Genomic DNA, 19,082 nt, shown 5'->3' with positions numbered 1-19,082 from the left:
ATCAACAAGGGTGCTTGTATGAGTGTTGCTTATTTTGCTTTCTGCTTGTTTTGTTAGCCAACTTTATAAAGTTTTACCAGCACCCTGAATATCTGATTTAAAAAACACTTATCTTCAGTCAACTGTGAGACTCCTCCAAAAAACTGTTCAGCACAGAGACCTGCGTGCTCTAAACTGCTGTTGTTCACCTAACAAACAACCTGAGACTGGGAGAGAGAGAGGGCTGTACACACACAGAACAACTCTCTAACAAATCCAACACACAAGTGTGTTTTCAGATAGCTGGGAATGCTGCTCTAATGTAAGAAAAACTATCCTTGTGTCTTATAAACCCCAGAGAAATTTCTTCATGTAAGGTATGTTTCAATCAATCAGAGATTTGAAACAGATTTGAAGAATTCAGCTAACATGGGAATAAAAGACATCAGAAAAGGGAAATAGAAAAAAGAAAAGAGAAAAAGGAAAGCCTGCTATGTGTTATAACTACTTTAAATATGAAATATTTGTTCTTCATTGCTAATGAGAAAAATCTTAAAAAAATTACTTCTAGAAATAAAGGTCTGAAATAACTGATGGATCTAGTTTTGGACAAATGCCACTACCAGTGACAAACACAGAACAGTTTGTGAAGGAATCTTACATCCCACCCACAGGAATAATTACAAGGTAAAGCAGGAGACAGCCTACAGTTGGCACATCAGAGTGAGAAGCTGAATTTGATCTCCTTTTTAGAAATTAAAAGGAAATGAAGACATAAAAAACCAAGGCTGTCCAGATGTCATGGATGACTGTTCATACAGCTGTCCCAGGCAGGAGGAAAAAAAGAGTGAAAACCAAAACACAACACACCACCAAAACCAGGCAGGGACTGAAACGATAGAAACCATAACCACACCACTGACATTATTTTAGGCTCATCAAAACCTAAATTAAAGAATTGCAGACCATTTTGAGGACTTGAAAGGCTGCCTAGTTTCCAGCTACAACTGAATTCTACAGCTTCACATATAAATAATCACACTTTAGCATTTACACTGAAAACAGGAGCCAAATGCCATTCACTTCAGCCAGAAATAAAGTAGACAAGCATCATGAAAGAAACACTCTCCTACAATACTTTCTATGTGCCAGAGCCCTGACCTTCAACATCATTTATTATTTCAGTGCTCAGCCTCTCAAGCAGAGACTGACAGTCACCTAATGGAGGGAGACTGCCCTGACCACTGCTTTTTGAAGCTATGAATAAATGAGGACAAGGAAGAGACCTGATGACTCATTTTCACCTGTAAATAAATTAGGTGTGATGGCTTACAGCCTCAAGAGGCTGGTCACTGCATGCCTGAGCCAAAAGAGAGAATTATTTTTTTAAAAACAGTGACAGAACAAATTGCAGTTTTCAAGCCACAACTAACAGTGAATTAGGGAAACACAGGCAGTATAAATAATGACTCTAAAGAGTTCTCATATGGTTCTATCAATCTACATAATTACACCCAACATTAAGATGGTTGCCTGTAGTTAACATGAGGAGGTCAAGCATATTTTGAAGTGGTGGGGTAACAAATTTTCCTATCCCACCAGACACTCTTACCCTCTTCTGAGTTTGGACAACATGCACTTGCATTGATGCTTTTAATTTGTCTCTTACTGGGGCTTTGTCTTCTGCCTTTGTGCTTTGATTTTTATTGCTTCTATAGACTGCTCACCCTCACCACCAGTGACACACCCACACATCAGTGACAAGCACAAGTTTCTCTCACAGGGACTTACTAGTCTGCCTGTCTGTACTAAAAAAAAATAATGTTTACTCCAAAAACCCTTTCTTTGCAGCACACATCCTTAGAGCAAGATGCAGAACTGACTCAAGAGTAAAATGCCAAACACCCAGTGAGTTTTTTTTCAATCACCAGTGATGCCAGAATACGTGTGATTATGGGGGAAGACGAATTTTATTTAAGAAATAAATTCTCAGAGCTTTCATGTACTTCTAAAATAGCTCTAGTATTTTTCCACATCCACAAAATGATTTATCTACAAGAAAAAAAACGTGACTGAGACATATGCCAAGGCTGTGAAGCCAACCAAATTAATATCAAAAAGCAAATCCAGCAATCTAAATGACAAACTGTTCCCCTGTAGTAGTTTTCCATCAGCTACAGTAGTACATGAGTGATATATCAAACACATATATGCAAATATTTGCCTCAAAAGAATTAAACATACTTTTTCCTCATAGTCTCAGACTTTGCCAGGAGGAGTTGGAGGCGATGAACCTGTGAAATACAGATTCCATTAAGGAGCATTAGCAATGTCAGCTTCCACAGCACAGATTTATTCACTAGGTGAAAATCAGAACAAGACTTTGGGTAGTAGCAAAGGTAACAATGCTATCACTGAAAATCAGGCTACTGTTACATTGGCTTTCATCTTGACAGTACACTTAGGGATGTACAGTAGTTTCTTTATTTGTCCTTTTTAGTTAACATGCTCAACTTATTGAAGGAAAACATTTTTTCAGTACATGCAGTTGGAGCTATGAGAATATCTATGAAAATAGGTGCAGCTAAGCTGTAAGAAACCTATCTAAAATATTCCATTTATGTTTGGACTCAACAACTGAACAGCTTCCCCTCCTGCATGCACTGAAGGACCTGTCAGACCTACCTCTTCATAGTAGGTTTCCATAGCTAACCTCACTTCTTCCAAATTGCTGGTCTTCATGTCTGCCTGGAATTCACTGAAAATAGAATAATACAAAAAATAACCCAGTCAGACCAGCAAAGACACTGCAATACCTGTTGGTTCACAGTTTCTGGGTGGGTGATTATAATTGCTAACACATTCTTGCAGTTTATTAAAATGTCTTAAGGAATACAGAACACAAATGCAAAATAACATGGATTTCCAATTTTCTTTATTAGCTCATCCAATTCGTGCCTCTACTCCTTGCCCCCACAGAATCATACTTAATAGTGTTGTCTTTCTCCTTGCACTGCTGTTCAAGCTTGAGAATCTTCTCCTTTAATCCACTGACCACCTACAGAAAGAATAAAACACTCATGAGTCCTCGAATAATCTGTCTCTTCACATAAGTTCTATTCCTCCACAATCTTGCCCTGCCTTTATAAATTGTACCTAACAAGACATTCCTACATACTTCAGTACTTAGTAGATCATACATATCTGCTACCCTGTGAAAAAGAGAATGAAATGATCTAATGAAAAGATCTAATGAAATCAGATCCCTAATTTGTATCTGTGGTAATGTCACCAGCTTAAGAATATTTAGACACAATTGTAAAATAAAATCAACTTTGCCTATCACCTTCCTATACCTTTGCCTATTCAAAGCAGCAAATAAAAGAGAGAATACTCCCTAAACAGACTCAAGACAATGACAAAGAAAGCTCCCTAAAATAATGTTAATTCTAGATCTTTGTTACTGGTTGACAAAGCACCAGTACTTTACCTGACTACAGAGATAAAGGTTACATGATTCCCTAATTGCTTATTTTTATTCTACTTCATTTTATTTTCAGTAGTGTTTCAACTTGGCAAGAGGAAGAAGGAAAAATAAAAGCAGAAATAATGAAGAAACCATTACCCATCCATTATCACTCTTCTTTTCTAATAAAGCTCGTGCCAGCTCAGAGCCCTGAAAAACAAGACACAGAAAGCAAGTGACCAACCCTGCTACTTTATTCTATTACTGGCTTTTCCCATAGAATTTTCCAACCTTCTCATCTCCACAGTCACTTCACAGACCAAATTCTGAAGTCCCTATGCTCATTATTCAATATTAGCACATTTATTGTAGATCTGCACACAGAAAGTGACAGTCACAAGAAATTCAGTGGGATTCAAGTCTAACCACAAACACTTCTCAGCCTTGTGGGTCTGACAATAAGGCTGCTCTTTGGCTTCCTGGTCAAGTCTCAGGTCTGCATGCACTGGTCACCCTGCAAGAGGTTATCTCCCTTCTGCTCTCAGGCAAAATATTCAGAAAGTGGGCCCCTAAAGAGACAGCATTTTCATTGCACCTTCAGAAATTACAGGTATCCTTGCTAAATGAACTTATCTGCACTGCATGGCATAATCTTCCTTGGAACTGAGCTGAGATGCACAAAAGAAATCCCTTTGCACCAACCAGCCACCTCTCATATTCAAGCTCATCATTCCTAGGGGTCAACATGCAACAGACTTGCACTCTTCTGTCCCACTTCTATCCCCCCAAGAAATAGTCACCCTGGAAGGATCCAACAGTTGTTCAATCTGTTTATCCTTCCTATTGTTCTCCTGTTCCAGTCGACGGAGCTTCGTTTTCATTCGACCTCCCTCATTTTTCTGAGCTTGTATTGTCTAAGAGAGGGGAGAAAAATTGAAAGCACATTTCACATTTCAGAAATAGGAACACACATTTTGATGTCAGTAACAATCCAATGACAATGGTGACAGTGAAGCAAAAGAGAAACAAACAACAACAACAACAACGAAAAAATACCATCCCACTGGAGCAGGGCTGACAGATCAGGGAGGTGACAGTCCTCATCTTTCATACACTGCACTCACCTCAGCAGACAAATTGTTAAAGTGTGATCAGTAAATGGGTAATGGACAGGAAGGTGAGGGGGAAAAAAAAGGAGGGGGGGGCAAAGAAACCAAAGGCAATGAAACTTTTTAGCATCCAGCTAGGGCCATGGCTGGGGCTCACCACTGGCTACACTTCAAGGCTTCCACATCCAGCACTCAGAGGCATCTATCACACCATGAGAACAATGAAACTGCCTCAGTCTGACACAAGTTTTAGTTAAGCTTTACATTACAAATGCAAAAAATGTGGTGGATGTCCCAGTTGTAGAAACCAAAGTATTCTGGAGCAGTAAGGCCCGGGTACCTTCAGCTGGAGGAACAAGACTGTGAATTTTTCTGTGAGTATCAGAGAGACTGTACCTTCTTCAGTTCTATAATTTCATCATACATATCTTCTTTTTCTTTGTAGTCAGGAGTTCCAGGAATGTAGCCTACAGAAAGGGGTATGTAAAATAAGTAGATCCAAAAGAGGTATTTTTAACTTGTCAGGAATCTTACAGTTAAAGAAAAATATCTAGAACAGCACCAAACTGGAAACTAGGCTTTTTTTTTTCCTAGAAGAAAAATCAGCAAGGAAATTAATTTTAGAAATGGAGGTGAAATGGAAGTGTAGCTATATGAAACTTCTGCCAGATTTTACAGCCAATTTCTCCTAATTACTTCTCTCTGGTGCTATATTAAAATATTTACCTCAAGAAAGATACAAACTCCACAGAAGACTGAAGTCTTCTCATCCCAACAAATCTATTATTTACAAAAGTTTTCTACAAGGTGTCCAGAATCCACTTTTCTCTGTATGCTTAACATGTGATAATCTATCAACTTCAAAAGTGGCCAGAAACTGTGTATTACCAGTAGAAATATAGGTGTCACTTTAAATGGAAGTGGAATTTTTAAGTTCACAGTTCTGCTTTAAGAAAAGCAGGATTAAAGTTTGCTCTTCTCATAAAACTCATTTGATCTTAACGTCACAACCACACGATAAAACACTTTCTAGAGAAGAAGTGAAAGGAGTCAATTACACAGAATTTCAGGCAAGCAGATGGTTTCTATCAATGGTTCCTAAACTATGTTTTGCAAAGTCACAATAAATTGTCTACAGCTGTCCCATTGAACCATATTATACTTGCAACATTTTCAGCTGCAAATGCATGGCAATTTGCAGAAGTTCTGAAAGCTAACAGTGATTCATTGCTCAAAAAAAAATAATTGGAAACCCCTGCCTTAACCAATTTAGAAATTTCAAAAAGTATCCCAGGGATGATATTTTGACACATATATTTTAACCAGCTGAAATGGCTCTTGCTTTATTGAAGCAAAGATCTTAAGCAATGTGTGTTTTTACAGAGGAAAAATATCATTAACTTTTATCCACCACACCACTGCAGACTTTACCATTACTAGAAGAACGAGAATGTTTTGGCTTCTTCATTCCTAGAGCTTCCTTCAAATATTCTGGAGTGCTACTGGAAATGTTGGTTCGCATATGCCCCACGTCAACATCTGATTTCAGAGGATGGCTCACTCCTGCCAACAAAAATGGAACAAAAATGCAAAAATCAGGGCTAATTGTGAATTAAATGTGTGGATTTATTCTGAGCAAATGCAACATAGAAAGCTCCAGATGCTGTTAATTTTTCCCTCTATAAATTTCAACACTCAAGATCAGATAATTTCAACCTCCCAAATAAATAACAGTGAAATGACTTCCTACGCAAACTTTAATCAAATACAACTCTATTTTTTAAGAGTTTATACGTTAAGCTGTCCACAACACCCAATATGCAGATCTAATTTCCATACTATTACCTTGTTTCAGTGATTCCAGCCACAGCTGCCTTGGCTTTTTTACAGCTGCACTCTCTGAACACGCACTGCCCGTTCCCTGCAGAGATCGCCAAGCTGCAGCTTTTTTGGGATACAGTTGTGTGCTAGAGCTGTAGGGAGACTCTGGAGCAAAAGAAAACATCTTAGTGCTGCCTTAAGGTCACAAAAATTCTTGTTGTCTTGTGCTTCAAAGTTCTCAGACACAGTCCTAATACTTATAAAATTAGAATTAACAGTGTACTACGTCCTGGCTTGTACAGAGTAACAGGACACTCACCTAAAAAAAAATACTCTAAAAACACTGTATAGAAAAAACAGAATTCCAAAAAATGAAGAGGCTTAGAAAGAGGCATAATGACAGTAGTATGATTCAACACATGGAAATATTTACATGTACAGTTTGGATAGGCAACCTTAAGATACCTGCACATCTAAATTAATGTTGTTAACAACACTTTAAGATAAAGTCTTCTTTGAAACGTTCACTGGAAGCCTAAAAGAAGAGTTAAATGGAAAAGTATAGCAAGAAACAAACTCCAGAAAAGAAAAGAACAAAAGTGCATATTAAAAGTGCAGATCTAATAATAACATTGTACTTCTAAGGTTATGTGAAAAAAAACCCCACCAACAAACCCAACAAATGAAACAGAGAACTGCTAAATCCACACACACATATCTACTGGGTGGTAGGGAGCTCCAGTAATTCTACATTGCAAGTATCAGCATTTCTCCAAAACTACAATAAGAAATTCAGAATATTTGCCAATAGAATGAATAACATGATAAAAAAGTAGCTTATGCTGGAGAAACAAGAATTAAAGCTATTCCATAAACTTCAATATTTAGCCTATACAAGTTGAACTTCACAGGTTACAGAACAAATCTCAAATAGGTGTGCTCTGCACACAGCAGGGAATAATTCTGAAGAGAATAACAAGATGTTGTCTCAAATAAATACTTCAGTTCCTGTGAACAGCAGAAGACAAAATTTTGCAGCACTTACTTGGTGACTTGGGAGGCTTGTGAAAAATCTTCTTCTTTAACTTCTGAAAGAGAAACACGTTTTTATGATTGAAAATATTCAACTCTTAAGATTTCTGCACATAATCTCAAAATTGGCTCCATTGTCTGTGTATGTCTTGTATTCTAATAAGACAAAATCTTGTCCATAGAAAAGAAAACCAGAAGCATTAGGTATATGCAGATTTGGCCACATCAACAGTCACCACGAAGGTACTGCCCACTGAAGTTTGATGCCACAGATAAACAGCTGACATGAAAACTCACCATTTCTGGGTCTGACTCACAGGTTATCACAGACAGGCTGTCATCTCCCTGGGAAAGACACAGGAACTGTGACATCTGCTGCTAAACACATCCAGAAAACTTTATATCGTTTACTACCACAACAAAGTGAGAGTGCAATAAATCCAAACAGTAAATGTTGTCACCAGATCCTCTGTTTCTCTTCCATTTCATTTCTCAAATGTCAAATGGATGAGATAGGAGTTTTCAATTCTTTCTGATAAAAACAAGCCATTTGTCAAAACCACTTAAGTTGCTGAGAGATGGTTGTTGCAAATCCCAGCATCACTTGCTGTAAAACAAATGTTCTTGTGATGCTGTGCAAGTCACTTCAGTCATGAACCATCACAGAATGGTTTGGGTTGGAAAGGACCTTAAAGATCATCAAATTCCAGCTCACCTGTCATGGGCAGGGACACCTTCCACCTGAGTAACAGAGACTTGTGCACTGCAGTGCACAGCTGAACCTCCAGCTGGTTCTGCCTGAATTTCCCCACCAGTTAAGCTGCAACTCATTCACCTGTTCCCTTCCCCACTCCTTTGTCCTACCCCTGCCATGCTGTGGGATGGTTCAGTTCCCATATTCAACTGGAGAAGTGATCAGGCTGAGGGAAAAAACCTCAAACCAAAGAAGATGACAAGTTTCCCTGCTTCTCAAATGTAACCATATTCAGAGCAGAATGGAAATTTCCACTTTGCTTTCAAGTTATCTGGATGCATTCTGCCCTCACAAAGACCTTTTCCACTTGCTGCTGACACCATGGCACTCACAGCACCATTCTTTGGACAGATGCTGATCCGTGTCTGTCAGAGGCAGGGGAGGGGGTGAAGTGTTTTTTGAGAACCCTGGTTGGCAGAACAGGAGCAAGGATTGACCACAGAGCAGGTAAAAGATCTTTCTGTGCTGGCTGAGAGGAGGCAGGTCTGTATCTCACACACCATGCCACACAGTTTTTAATTTCCTGAGGTGATGCTCCTTGCAGCACACTGATTATTTCTGTTATTTTAAGGCCTCTCACTCTGAAACATCTCTCTCCCCAAGTGCAGCTATCACACTTGGAATCAGAGAATGTGGAAGGCGCTCAGCCCTGATAAATGGTAAATAACAAAACATTCACCAGGACACAAACATGCAATAACAAACCCATCCCTGTCCTTGGAAACCTTCACGACCTCTTTGCTCCTGTGAAACCGGCCCAACTAGAGCCACCCACGACAGGCAACAAAGGAACATGGGGGCTCCCAAAGGGGCTAAAAATCTCCACCTGGCTGCTGAGAGGGTGGGAAATGAACACCAACACAGAATCACAGGATCAACTGGGTTGGAAAAGACTTCTGAGATCACCGGGTCCAACCTGTGACCGAACACACCGTGTGAACCAGACCATGGCACTCAGTGCCACGTCCAGTCTTTCCTTAAACACCTCCAGGAACGGTGACTCCACCACCTCCCTGGGCAGCCCATTCCAATGTCTAATCACCCTTTCCGAGAAGAAATTCTTCCTAATGTGGAACCTAAACCTGCCCCGGCGCAGTTTTAGACGATGCCACCTCCACGCCGTGCCATGGACCGGCCAGGGAGACAGAGGCAGGACCCAAGAGTCTTTCGGGCTGGACACGGACCAAGCCATCCTCCTCCCACTTATTGAGGGGGCTTTGTCCTGGCCCCGAGGGAGCGCTTCGCGGGCCGGGCCCGGGCTGAGGCAGGCCTAGACCCGGGGCCTCCTCCTCCTCCTCCCCGCCGCTCACTCCTTACCAGTTCCCCCTCCGCTGCCGCCTCTCCGGCCCCGCGGGCCATGTTGGGAGGGCGGCGGGGAGGCCTCACGGGGCGGCGGGGCCGCGGGGGCCCCCTCGGGCCGTGTCGGGGCTGGGGGCGGCCATGGCCCCACGGCGGCACTTCCGGGTCGCGGTAACCATGGCAACCGCCGCGCGCCGGGGCGAACGAGTGCCCCCCTGCGGCCCGGGGTGGCGGCGCATGCGCAGAACATCGGCGCGTCTGAGGGCAGCGCCGGGTAGGGTTCGGTCTGTGCGCGGAGCGCGAGTGACACCAAGCGGCGCCGCGGGGCGGGAAACCGGCGGGCGGCGGGACAGCCCCTGCCAGGGCTCAGCTCCGCCAGCGCGCCGGGTGCTCTTGACGAGCAGCGGGACAACCGCGAGCAGATCGCGCCCCCGTCCCGCACCCACCGCCCGCCCGCGGGGCGCGCGCGGCCCACGCCCTGCACCGGGGCTCGGCCACGCCCCCCGACCGGGCCTCGGCCACGCCCCCTTTGCGACACTCGCGGTGCGGCCGCGCCGGGGCCGGTCCCGGGGCCGGTCCCAGTGCCGGTCCCTGTTCCTGTCCCGGTCCCAGTGCCGGTCCCTGTTCCTGTCCCGGTGCCCCCCGGCCATGTCCGGCCCCCAGTCCTGGTTCGTGGCCCGGGCCCGCCGCCGCTTCGCCATGACCCGCGAGTGCGCCGTCCTGCTGCCCGGCGTGTGCGCCGCCCTGGCCGACCCGCGGCAGCCCGGCCTCGACGACACTTGCCTGGAGAAGCTGCTGGACTGGTTCCGCAGCCTGACGTGGTTCGGTGAGCACGGGGGGCCGAGCCGAGGGGAGGGAGGGCGGCGGGTCAGCACCGTGGGGGAAGGTCCATCACGAAGTGATTTGGGTTGGAAGGGAATTCTGGGGATCCTGCAGTCCAGTCCCCTGCCAAGGCAGGGCCACCCAGAGCAGGTGACACGGGAATGCGTCCAGGTGGGATTTGAGCGTCTGCAGAGAGGAAGACTCCGTGACCCTCTGGAGGTGCTGTCCCCTCGGAGACACCTGAAAACGCTGTTTAGTAGCTGAGACTACGCCTGGGTTTGGGCCCAAGTGAGGCGAACCCAAATTCCTCAGTTCTAAGAGTTGTCAGGGGTTACCTCAGCTCAGGGAATCACCTCAATGGGAGAGGACAGTCCTGGCAGTGACCTGCTGTTCTCTGGCACCACTAGACCCGACTGTGGAGCTGGTGCAGGACAACCCGTGTCTGACAGAGCTCATCAGCTCCGTGCTGGCCCTGCCCGAGCCCAGCCCCAGCATCCTGTCCTTCACCCTGCAGTTGGCTGGGATACTCGCTGCCTCCGAAAACCGCTTCCAGCACCTGCAGGTGAGTCAGCTACCTGGGATTATGGGATAACTCTGCCTCTGAGCAGTCACTGCACAACACTGAATCCCTGGACTCATCCTGTAGATATAATCTGCACTAACATGTCATTTTCCTTCTATAGTAGGTTGACAGGAAGTTTCTGATTCCCTGCAAAAATGAGGGAGCTTTTTAAAGCCCTACTTTCTACATCAGAATACATGTATAGTGCAAAACCCAAAAGGCTTCATTCAGGGAAGAGGGGGAAGAGTACACAAGTGCATAGTACACAAGTTGTGCATACACAACTGATAAGTTCCATTCCATATAAGTTGATATATACCAGCTCATGATATACAGAAGTTGTCTCTAGCACCTGAAAAACAATCAGTTTTGGTACTGAACAACTCTGTTGCTTAGTCCCTAAGAGAGACATACACTGAGTTTAAGCCTGGCATTCTGAAATTTTTCTATTTTCGTGGTACTTCTAGCAAGAGAATCTTTCACTACACTATTGATACTCTTGACTTGGAGGACAAAGCAGCCTCTCCCCTCCCCTTTAGCCCCTCTGCTCACCATTTCCTCTGTGTTCTGCTCTGGCCTCAGCAGGAGAAGCTGCTGGGGAGGCTGTTTGGCCAGGACGGGCCCCGGGGCCGCGCGGTGTGGGAGGACGCGTCGGTGCGCAGCGGTTGGGTCAAGGGAGTGCACAGCATGGTGCACCACCAACCTGCCCTGCACTTCCTCTGCAGCGGGGGTGAGTACTGCCAGCACTACTAACTCACTCCCCAGATTCTCTGTGTCCCTTCCATTCCAGTCAGGTGTTTGCTCAGGTGTCAAATTCCAGTTGCTCACATGTCAAATGAGCGAGACGAGTCTTCATTTATTTAAGAGTTAAAATAAGCCATTTGTCAAAAGCACCAAAGTCATTGAGGATCTGAAAACAGTTTTCTTATTTTGTTTGCTTATTGTTAAGGACTGGCTGACTTTGAGTAGAGGCTACAAAATAAAGGATAAGAAACTCCACCACCACCATTTAAAGCTGTTTAAAGCTCATTTAAACCTGAGTTAGAGTCACACGTGGTTGGAGTTCAACAAGGCTCCACCTCACCATAGGAACGCCGTTGTTTTTTCCTCCAGTGACTTGTTCTGTTTTCCCACAGGAGGCATGGATGTGATCTTCGCTCTGCAAGGGGATCCCAGCCTGTTTGTGGCTTCAGCTGCCAGTCAGCTCCTGGTGCACATGCTCACCTTCTCTGTAGAGTCTGAAACATCTAAACCTCTCAGCCCAAAGGACTGTGAGTGGCCAGCGTGTGCCCAGATGATTAAAAAGCACGTGGAAGATTCCCTTCAGTCCGGCTCTGCCTCTCACATCGAGCAGTCACTAAAGCTGTTAATCAGCTTGTTTGGCAGTTGTTATGCTGCATGGACTGAAGTGCTTTGGTCAGACATAGCAAAGCAAATAGAATCCTTTCTGATGGAAGAGACTCTTCAAGCACAGCACATGCTGGCAAACCTTTTGCTTAACGTGGCACGGTAAGGATCTGGCACCTTGGATCCCGTAGCCAGATATATCTGTTTTCCACTGTATAATAGGATATATAACTTACACTTCTTTCTTCTCAGGTCCCCTGTGTTTTGTGACACTGAAGGCAGTTTTTGGGCATTAGTAACTTCTGCTCTGGAACACTTAACCCCAGTACAAGCATGTCCTTTGGCAGTGGGACTTCTGAAGCTCTGCAGATGGTAGGACTTACTGCAATGAAACTTTTACACTCTGCAGATGTTTCTGTACAAAGATCTCTGCTGTCTTTCCAGGAACTGTTTTTGTCCTCACTGCATTTTCTGTTACATTCTTTAATATGTGAGACTGGTTGCCAAGAGTCATGCCAGTAACTAAGACTTCAGACTGTACTGATAATAAGGATAATATAGTTTCAAAGAGAGAGAGATTAAAGGAGCCAGCATCTTGTAATGTGTATACTCTTGCATCTTACCTACAGCCAGCCAATTCCAGGAAGAAATAGCAAACTCTGGTAACTATACTGCCAAGGTTGACTGAGATGAACACAATTTGGCTGCCTGTCAAATCCAATAGTCTGTTACATTTTCTCTTTCACAAAAACCCTGGCTAGTGTAAGAGCTTTCACTCTGTCCAGCAGAAGTAGGGATCTGGAGACTCTGGAGACAGTTGTAGAATAACTGAAGTTAGAAAGAACCTGTAGAAGTGATCTAGTTTAACCTCTTATTCAGTGCAGGGTTCACTTCAAAGACAAGTCAGGTTGCCCAGGGCCTTCACCCTTCAAACTTCAAATATCCCCAAGGATGAGGATTCCACAGCTTCTCTGGGCAACCTGTTCCAGTTTCATTTCACTATGAAAAGTATTTTCTGTGTACCCAGTTGGAATCTACCTTATTGCAATCTAAGATTCACATCTTGTGCACCTCTGAGAAGTCTGCCTGCACCTGCTCCATAACTGCCCTTTAGGTAGTGAAAAAGTATCAAGAAATCATCAGATGAATACAGCATATACAGATTCTGGTTTACAGGCTAAGTAACACTTATGTTTTAAGATGGAAGGACACCATTTTGTTGACAAGAAACACTTCCCTCTCAGCCTCCTCCTTACAGAGGATCCCACTCTCTATTTGCATACCTTGATAAAGCTCCTTCTAAATTCCAGAGCCATTTCTCCTCTGCTTTCGGTTAGCAAGGGAAGCTCGGAAGAAGGCTCAAATTGTGATACTGCTTCTGTTGCTCTGTCATTGCTGGCTTGGTTAAAAGCCTGCATAAAAATCATTATCCTGTTCAGAATTTGGGGGCAGACGTTTGGGAAGGAATTGAAGTGTTCTTGTTTTGGTAACTGCTATTTCCTCCTTGAAGCCCACAAGATGTGAGGATTCAGGCACTGACTGTTCTACTTCAGCCAATGGACTGTATTTTGAGAGCAGCCTCCCAGCCTCTGGAATATGCAGGTACAGTTGTGAGAGAAGAGTTAGAGGCCAGTCTGCTTGCCAGTGTTTCAAGGGTCTGGTGCAGGCAAAACTGGAGGTGAAAGAGTAGAACAAGTCAAGGACAGTAGCAGTGTTTGTGATAAAGTGCAGCATCCTGCTGACAGTTGCATTTGAAGGGATATTCATACTACATCACTGCATATCTTGATTAACTTTGAAAATCACAGTCTTTTGTGCTCAATAACAACTTGAGCTCTTCCCTTCTCTGGTCCTCTAGGTTTGCTGGATGAGTCTGTTAGTGATCCTGTCACTGTTGAAAGTCTTCTGTCCTCCAAGACATCTTGTGCTGGTCTCCTGTGTCAGACCTTGGCTCACCTGGAGAAGCTGCTGTCTTTGGTAACATTCAGAGAGCGGAAAAAAGCCTGGGGATCAAATTGGTCCTTGAAAGACAGTGTTAAGATTGGTTGCAAATTTTTGCAGTAGAGCTTTAATAGAACATGGAGAGGAGTTAGTGAGGGCTTCCATAGGTTAAAGAAATTAGCAAATATTAGCAAAAACCTTTCAAATATGAAAACAGAACAATACTGAGGCTTGTAAAGAAGGACTGCATGTAAGTTCTAAATCCATCTTCACAAGCTTTGTTACCATACCTCCTACTTCAATTATTGATGCAGAGAAAAAAAACAAAGATAATTTTTTTGTACTTCTTAACATTGTGCTACCTTAAGAACCCTCTAGAAATTGCAGATTTCACTCCTTCCTGACCAAAAACTCTTTGTACACACTTGGAATTTTTGCAGGAAACTCTTTTCTTTTTTTTTTTTTCTTTCTCACCCATTAGAAACATTTAAGAGTGGATTTACCCTGTGTGTCCTTGCTGCGCTCTCTCATGGCAATATTACAATTCTGTAATGGCCTCCTGAGTCCTGCTTCCCCTCTGGGAAGCACAATAAGCCGAAACTTGATCAATTGTTTCAGGGTGCAAAAGTCAGCTCTCGATGTCCTTGCAGCACTCTCAGAGAAAAAAGGTGAGTTAATCGTCGTTTTCTCCTCCAAAACAGTTTTACAATCCTGAGTCTTCCTGTATTTCAGCAGTTGAATTGGGATTGGGAGGCTCCTTCTCTCAGTGTTGGTCCTTTAGTTTTGTTTTCTCGGTTTCAGGCTGTGACACACTCATAGGAAGTCTATTTGATGTCCTTCTGGCATACCTGGAGAGTCCAAACACCAGCCCTACTGTGAGTGCAGAACTAAGGAGACATCCATATCTAATAGCTTGCCCCGGTGGGATGTAATCCTGAGAAATTGTCTGACCAGTTGGTTGTTTCTTAGCACAGTTTGTATCAGAATATGTGGGAGACTTGTCTTGGGTCTGGATAGCTTAGGAAATAGCTAAAATTGTAATGAGAGAGTAACTGAGCAGTGCACTGAGTGTCCTTGAGAAGACAGGAGCCATCACATCTAAGAGTAGCACTGACAAACTCAACCTGACATGGCCATGAAGTATTGAATTCTTTGCATAAGGGAATTTGTTTTCTTGCTTTGTCTTGTTCAAATTACTCCAATGACAACTGCAAATCAAAAGCTGGAGGTACTTCAGAATAATAAGTTGAGAACAGGCATTTTCTGCGTCTTTGTTAGAAATTATATATAAGCACCACTTATTTGTGGCTTACTTCTTTGTAAGTACTTGTTTACTCTGAGAATTGCTCTGTAAGTCTGAGGCTAAAATGAATTTCACTTCTAATGGCATAAAGGCAACACTGCCTCCTCCTGTAGTAAAATAAATCTGCTTTGCATTGTTTCAGGTTCTAAAGAAAGCCTTTCAAGCTACATCCAAGTGGTTGGTGCGCTTGCAGGAACTGTCCTGCTCCAACAGTCAGTGCCAACAAACTGAGAAGATTTTGGAAGGTAATTAAACTATTTGAGACAAACAGCAGCTAGTAGCATATATGAAATCTGCTCTTCCCTACCTATCCTGCTCAAAGCACTTAGGATTGACTTGTTCACAGTTATGTTAAATTCAAGTTTAGCTGCCCAAATAGTGCTTTGAAGCACTCTGGTAGAAGCACAGAGCAAAAGGGATTGCATCAGATGAAGGGAAGTGGAGGTTGTACAGTGATGGCTTCAGTAAGGCTTGTTACCTTTCATGTCCATTCAGGCTTGTCACTTGGCTTTTACAGATGTGTTTGTGGTGCTGCAGAAGCGTTTGTGCAGTCCTTGCTGGGAAGTAAGAGATTCTTCTCTGGAGTTCCTCACCGCCATGATTAAATGCTTGAGAGGTAGGTGCAAAGATTTAACAGTTCAGATTGAAAGAGTACTTCTTTTAATGTTGTCAAAGTCAGTCGGGCTGGTAGAGCATCTTCTGACCTGTAACTGGAGGGCTAAGAAAAGAAAGAAGTGTCAAGATTTTTACTCTTAGATCATGATCAAAATCTGACAAAAATATTAATAAACTTATCCTGCTTTTCTGTTGAACTCAGATTGCTGTGCCTGCCTTAATGGCAGTTTTGGTGAGTTGGACTGAAGGGTGTTGAGACATGTATGTCAAGGCAGGTGACAGTGCTTAATGGCAGATAATACTTTCCCTTTCTTCAGTTTGCTCTGCAGTGGAGCCTGGTTTCTATCAGCAGGCTGGGGGCTGGGCTTTAGAAGGCTAAAAACATAGACCTGCTTTGCATGCTCTGGATTATTTACTGGTTTTCCACTTTACTGGTAGTCAGGCTCTGCAGCAGGTAGCACTGAGGCAATGTTAATTTTCCTGTGGTAGCTCAGTGATGGTGGAAGTTGTCGACTGCTGTTGTCCCCAGGTCACAAAGGAAGCATTCAGCACACTCAGCTGCATTAGCAGTTTACCCTGCAGCCCCTCTCAGTGCTGCTGTTCCTTTTGTTTTCTCTGCCATATGCCTTGACAACAAGAAAGGAGGACTATTTTTTCTTCCTTTAAACAAAGGCATAAGTTTGATGAAGCTCAAACCATGTCCCCGCTTGCCTGCAGAAAGTTTTTTCCTGCTGCTAAAACAACTGTAAGTGCAATTTTCCAAGTTCCAATGTCTAGCAGAGCTTGACTGAAAGTCACCAAGCTGCTGGGAAATGGGGAGCCTGACACAGAGCATCTGTGCTCTTGTGAGCAGCTGCCTGGTCTCTGCAGAGGCTCGTCTCACTGGCAGCTGTCCCTGCAGGCAGTGGGCATCCTTGTATGACGCAAAGAGCTGTTTGCTTTGGAAACAGCTTCATGCTCAGAGAGAATAATACCCCACTTCTTTGGCTTGCTGTCTTGTTTGCAGACCAGGATGGGTTCAGGCAGTGTCTGCTGTCCTCAGAGGTGCCAAGGCTTACAGAAAATCTGCTGGAGGATCCAGAGAGCTACGTGCGGGCGAGTGCTGTGACTGCTGTGGGACACCTGGCCTTCGTTACTTACTTTGCTCCGGAATCACCCGTAGCAGGGAATCAGTGTAACAAAGAGGTATGATAACTTCCTCTGCACAAGCAGAACTACCCATCAATGCACTGCTGTATTACTTATAACTTTTTTTCACAAGTCATTTGCAGGCTCCTGCAGGCAGATTTAACAACCAGTAGTGACAAGATTTTGTACTTCTGTTCTTGTTTCTTTTCACGTTTCTCCCCTCACTGTGCTTTCTCTTTTGTCTTTTTGCATCTAGAGCACTGTAGCAAAGCTTCAAGAAATCTTGTCAACAGACTCTGAGGGCTTTCCTAGAAGGGCTGTGATCAGCATCTTCACCAAGTGGCTGAGAGAAGGCTGCACAGCTCAGCTGGAAGACACAGAGCAGTTTGTCTCTAGAGTCATCCAAACTGTGGAGCATGACTTAGACTGGGAAGTCAGACTTGGTGGTTTGGAACTGGTTGAAGTTTTCTGTAGCCAGACCATTTGCCAGCTTGGCCTTTCTGAGTGCCCCTATGCTCCTGTCTCCTCTGCAGTCACCAGTTCCACCCCTCAGAACGAGCTGCTGAGGGTGTTCTGCCAAGCAAAACTGTTCGGCTTTTTGTTTCGATCGCTGTGTGACTGTGACAAACCAGTGGGGCAGAGAGCCTGTGACATCCTGATTGGCCTAAGAGGGAATTTCTATCCAGTGAGTACTTTGGAGAATCCACAAGAGATTGAAGATTCACCTGCAGGACGTGGCATTGCCTGGTTACAGAGGACACTAAGACAGGGTTCTCTGGCCCAGAACTTCCCGACAGATGGTGGTAACGGGGTGGATTTTCAAGATCCAGAGAGCATGATGATAGCTTTGGGTGCAATAGACTTACTAGAGCTACATGATGAGCTAAATAAAAGTAGTGACCATGTGGAAGAAAGCCCTCAGTCCCTCTTACAGGACATCCTTGCTACTATGGGGACTATAGAGGAGAATGAAGTCGACTGTTACTGAAGACATTTCTTGCTCTGAGGGAGCAGTGCTTAAGCAGTTTTCTTCTGGAGGAGAAGGGTGGTTTTGTTAGCTGTTAAATGAGTTAGAAAATCTTTGCTTTAATACTGATGATTTTTTTGTTGTTGTTAAGAAGTGTAGTTTGCAATAAACAGTGGTTTCTTTTTCAAAGTAAAAACATGAGAATTGCATTTGTTCTTTTTTTTTAAGACTTTAAAAGGTCTTTTAAGAAAGCACCTGACCATGCCTCCGTAAGGAATCATTTGAAAAAAACAAAACAGTGACTGAAAACAAGTTGTGGGCTCCTTTCAGAGCAAGAGTAACTAAAACTGATGAAGACTGGTTTTGACCTTTAGAGCAGAAGGTGGGATTTAAGGAGTAAAAAGCTGATCATCCTTAGCCTTACAAATTGTCTCCTGTAGACCATATACTTGTTTGATCTCAGCAGCTACAGTAACATGCTGACTTTGGTTTTAATTGAAGCCATAAGCAAGTCCATTTTGCTGATTTTTTTTTTTCAAGTGCTTCTCCATTCCTGAAGCACTAGGATAGTTTCTTAACTTTTAAGAGAAACTGAAACCTGCAGCTTTTTCATGATAAATTTGATCCATGCTTAGTTTTGGCAAACAATCAGAAAACAGCAGCTAGAGTGTGAATGGCAACACTTTTCTGAGAGAAAATTGCCAATTTCATAAAAACTCAGGAAAGACTAGTTTGCAACTTACTTAAGTGTCTTGCCATGTGCTAAGAAGCTTTGTTCAACCTAGAAAAAAAAAAGCAGTACCTTTACCAGTAGATCAAACCATGCTGTCTCCTTTTCCATCGCCAAGGTGTTACTGAGCATCCTTCACCCTCCTGCTGCCTGTGTAGGGGCAGGAACACAACACTCATTTTAGGCTGATGGAGGCTGTAGCATCTA

General features: G+C 43.7%; 2 protein-coding genes across 4 annotated transcripts in view; one reads left to right on the top strand and one right to left on the bottom strand.

Moving 5' to 3' along the window:
• IQCE (IQ motif containing E) overlaps positions 1–9,592 on the bottom strand; it is a 24,835-nt gene extending 15,243 nt beyond the window's left edge. For all 3 annotated transcript variants that reach the window (XR_001874545.1, XM_017813604.1, XM_017813605.1), the window contains exons 1-11: positions 9,479–9,592; positions 7,705–7,752; positions 7,421–7,463; positions 6,400–6,540; positions 5,986–6,117; positions 4,951–5,021; positions 4,246–4,359; positions 3,605–3,655; positions 2,967–3,037; positions 2,665–2,737; positions 2,224–2,273 (exon numbers count right to left, since the gene is read on the bottom strand). Coding sequence is in view for 2 of the 3 variants with exons in the window: in XM_017813604.1 (XP_017669093.1) it covers positions 2,224–2,273; positions 2,665–2,737; positions 2,967–3,037; positions 3,605–3,655; positions 4,246–4,359; positions 4,951–5,021; positions 5,986–6,117; positions 6,400–6,540; positions 7,421–7,463; positions 7,705–7,752; positions 9,479–9,520 (836 nt within the window). In the remaining variant the exon portion in view is untranslated. The remainder of the gene's footprint in view (positions 1–2,223; positions 2,274–2,664; positions 2,738–2,966; positions 3,038–3,604; positions 3,656–4,245; positions 4,360–4,950; positions 5,022–5,985; positions 6,118–6,399; positions 6,541–7,420; positions 7,464–7,704; positions 7,753–9,478) is intronic.
• A 428-nt stretch (positions 9,593–10,020) lies between these two features.
• On the top strand, positions 10,021–18,343 carry BRAT1 (BRCA1 associated ATM activator 1). The gene is made up of 13 exons (XM_017813629.1): positions 10,021–10,286; positions 10,690–10,844; positions 11,427–11,574; positions 11,981–12,353; positions 12,444–12,563; positions 13,702–13,793; positions 14,050–14,168; positions 14,614–14,800; positions 14,934–15,007; positions 15,578–15,680; positions 15,953–16,051; positions 17,057–17,235; positions 17,435–18,343. The coding sequence occupies exons 1-13, from the start codon at positions 10,109–10,111 to the stop codon at positions 18,164–18,166; spliced, it is 2,559 nt and encodes an 852-aa protein (XP_017669118.1). The 5' UTR covers positions 10,021–10,108; the 3' UTR covers positions 18,167–18,343.
• Positions 18,344–19,082: the final 739 nt, after the last annotated feature.

This window comes from Lepidothrix coronata, unplaced genomic scaffold, assembly GCF_001604755.1.
Source record: "Lepidothrix coronata isolate B3197 unplaced genomic scaffold, Lepidothrix_coronata-1.0 Scaffold41, whole genome shotgun sequence".
Lineage (NCBI taxonomy): Eukaryota > Metazoa > Chordata > Aves > Passeriformes > Pipridae > Lepidothrix > Lepidothrix coronata.
This window is presented reverse-complemented; position numbering and strand designations above follow the sequence as displayed.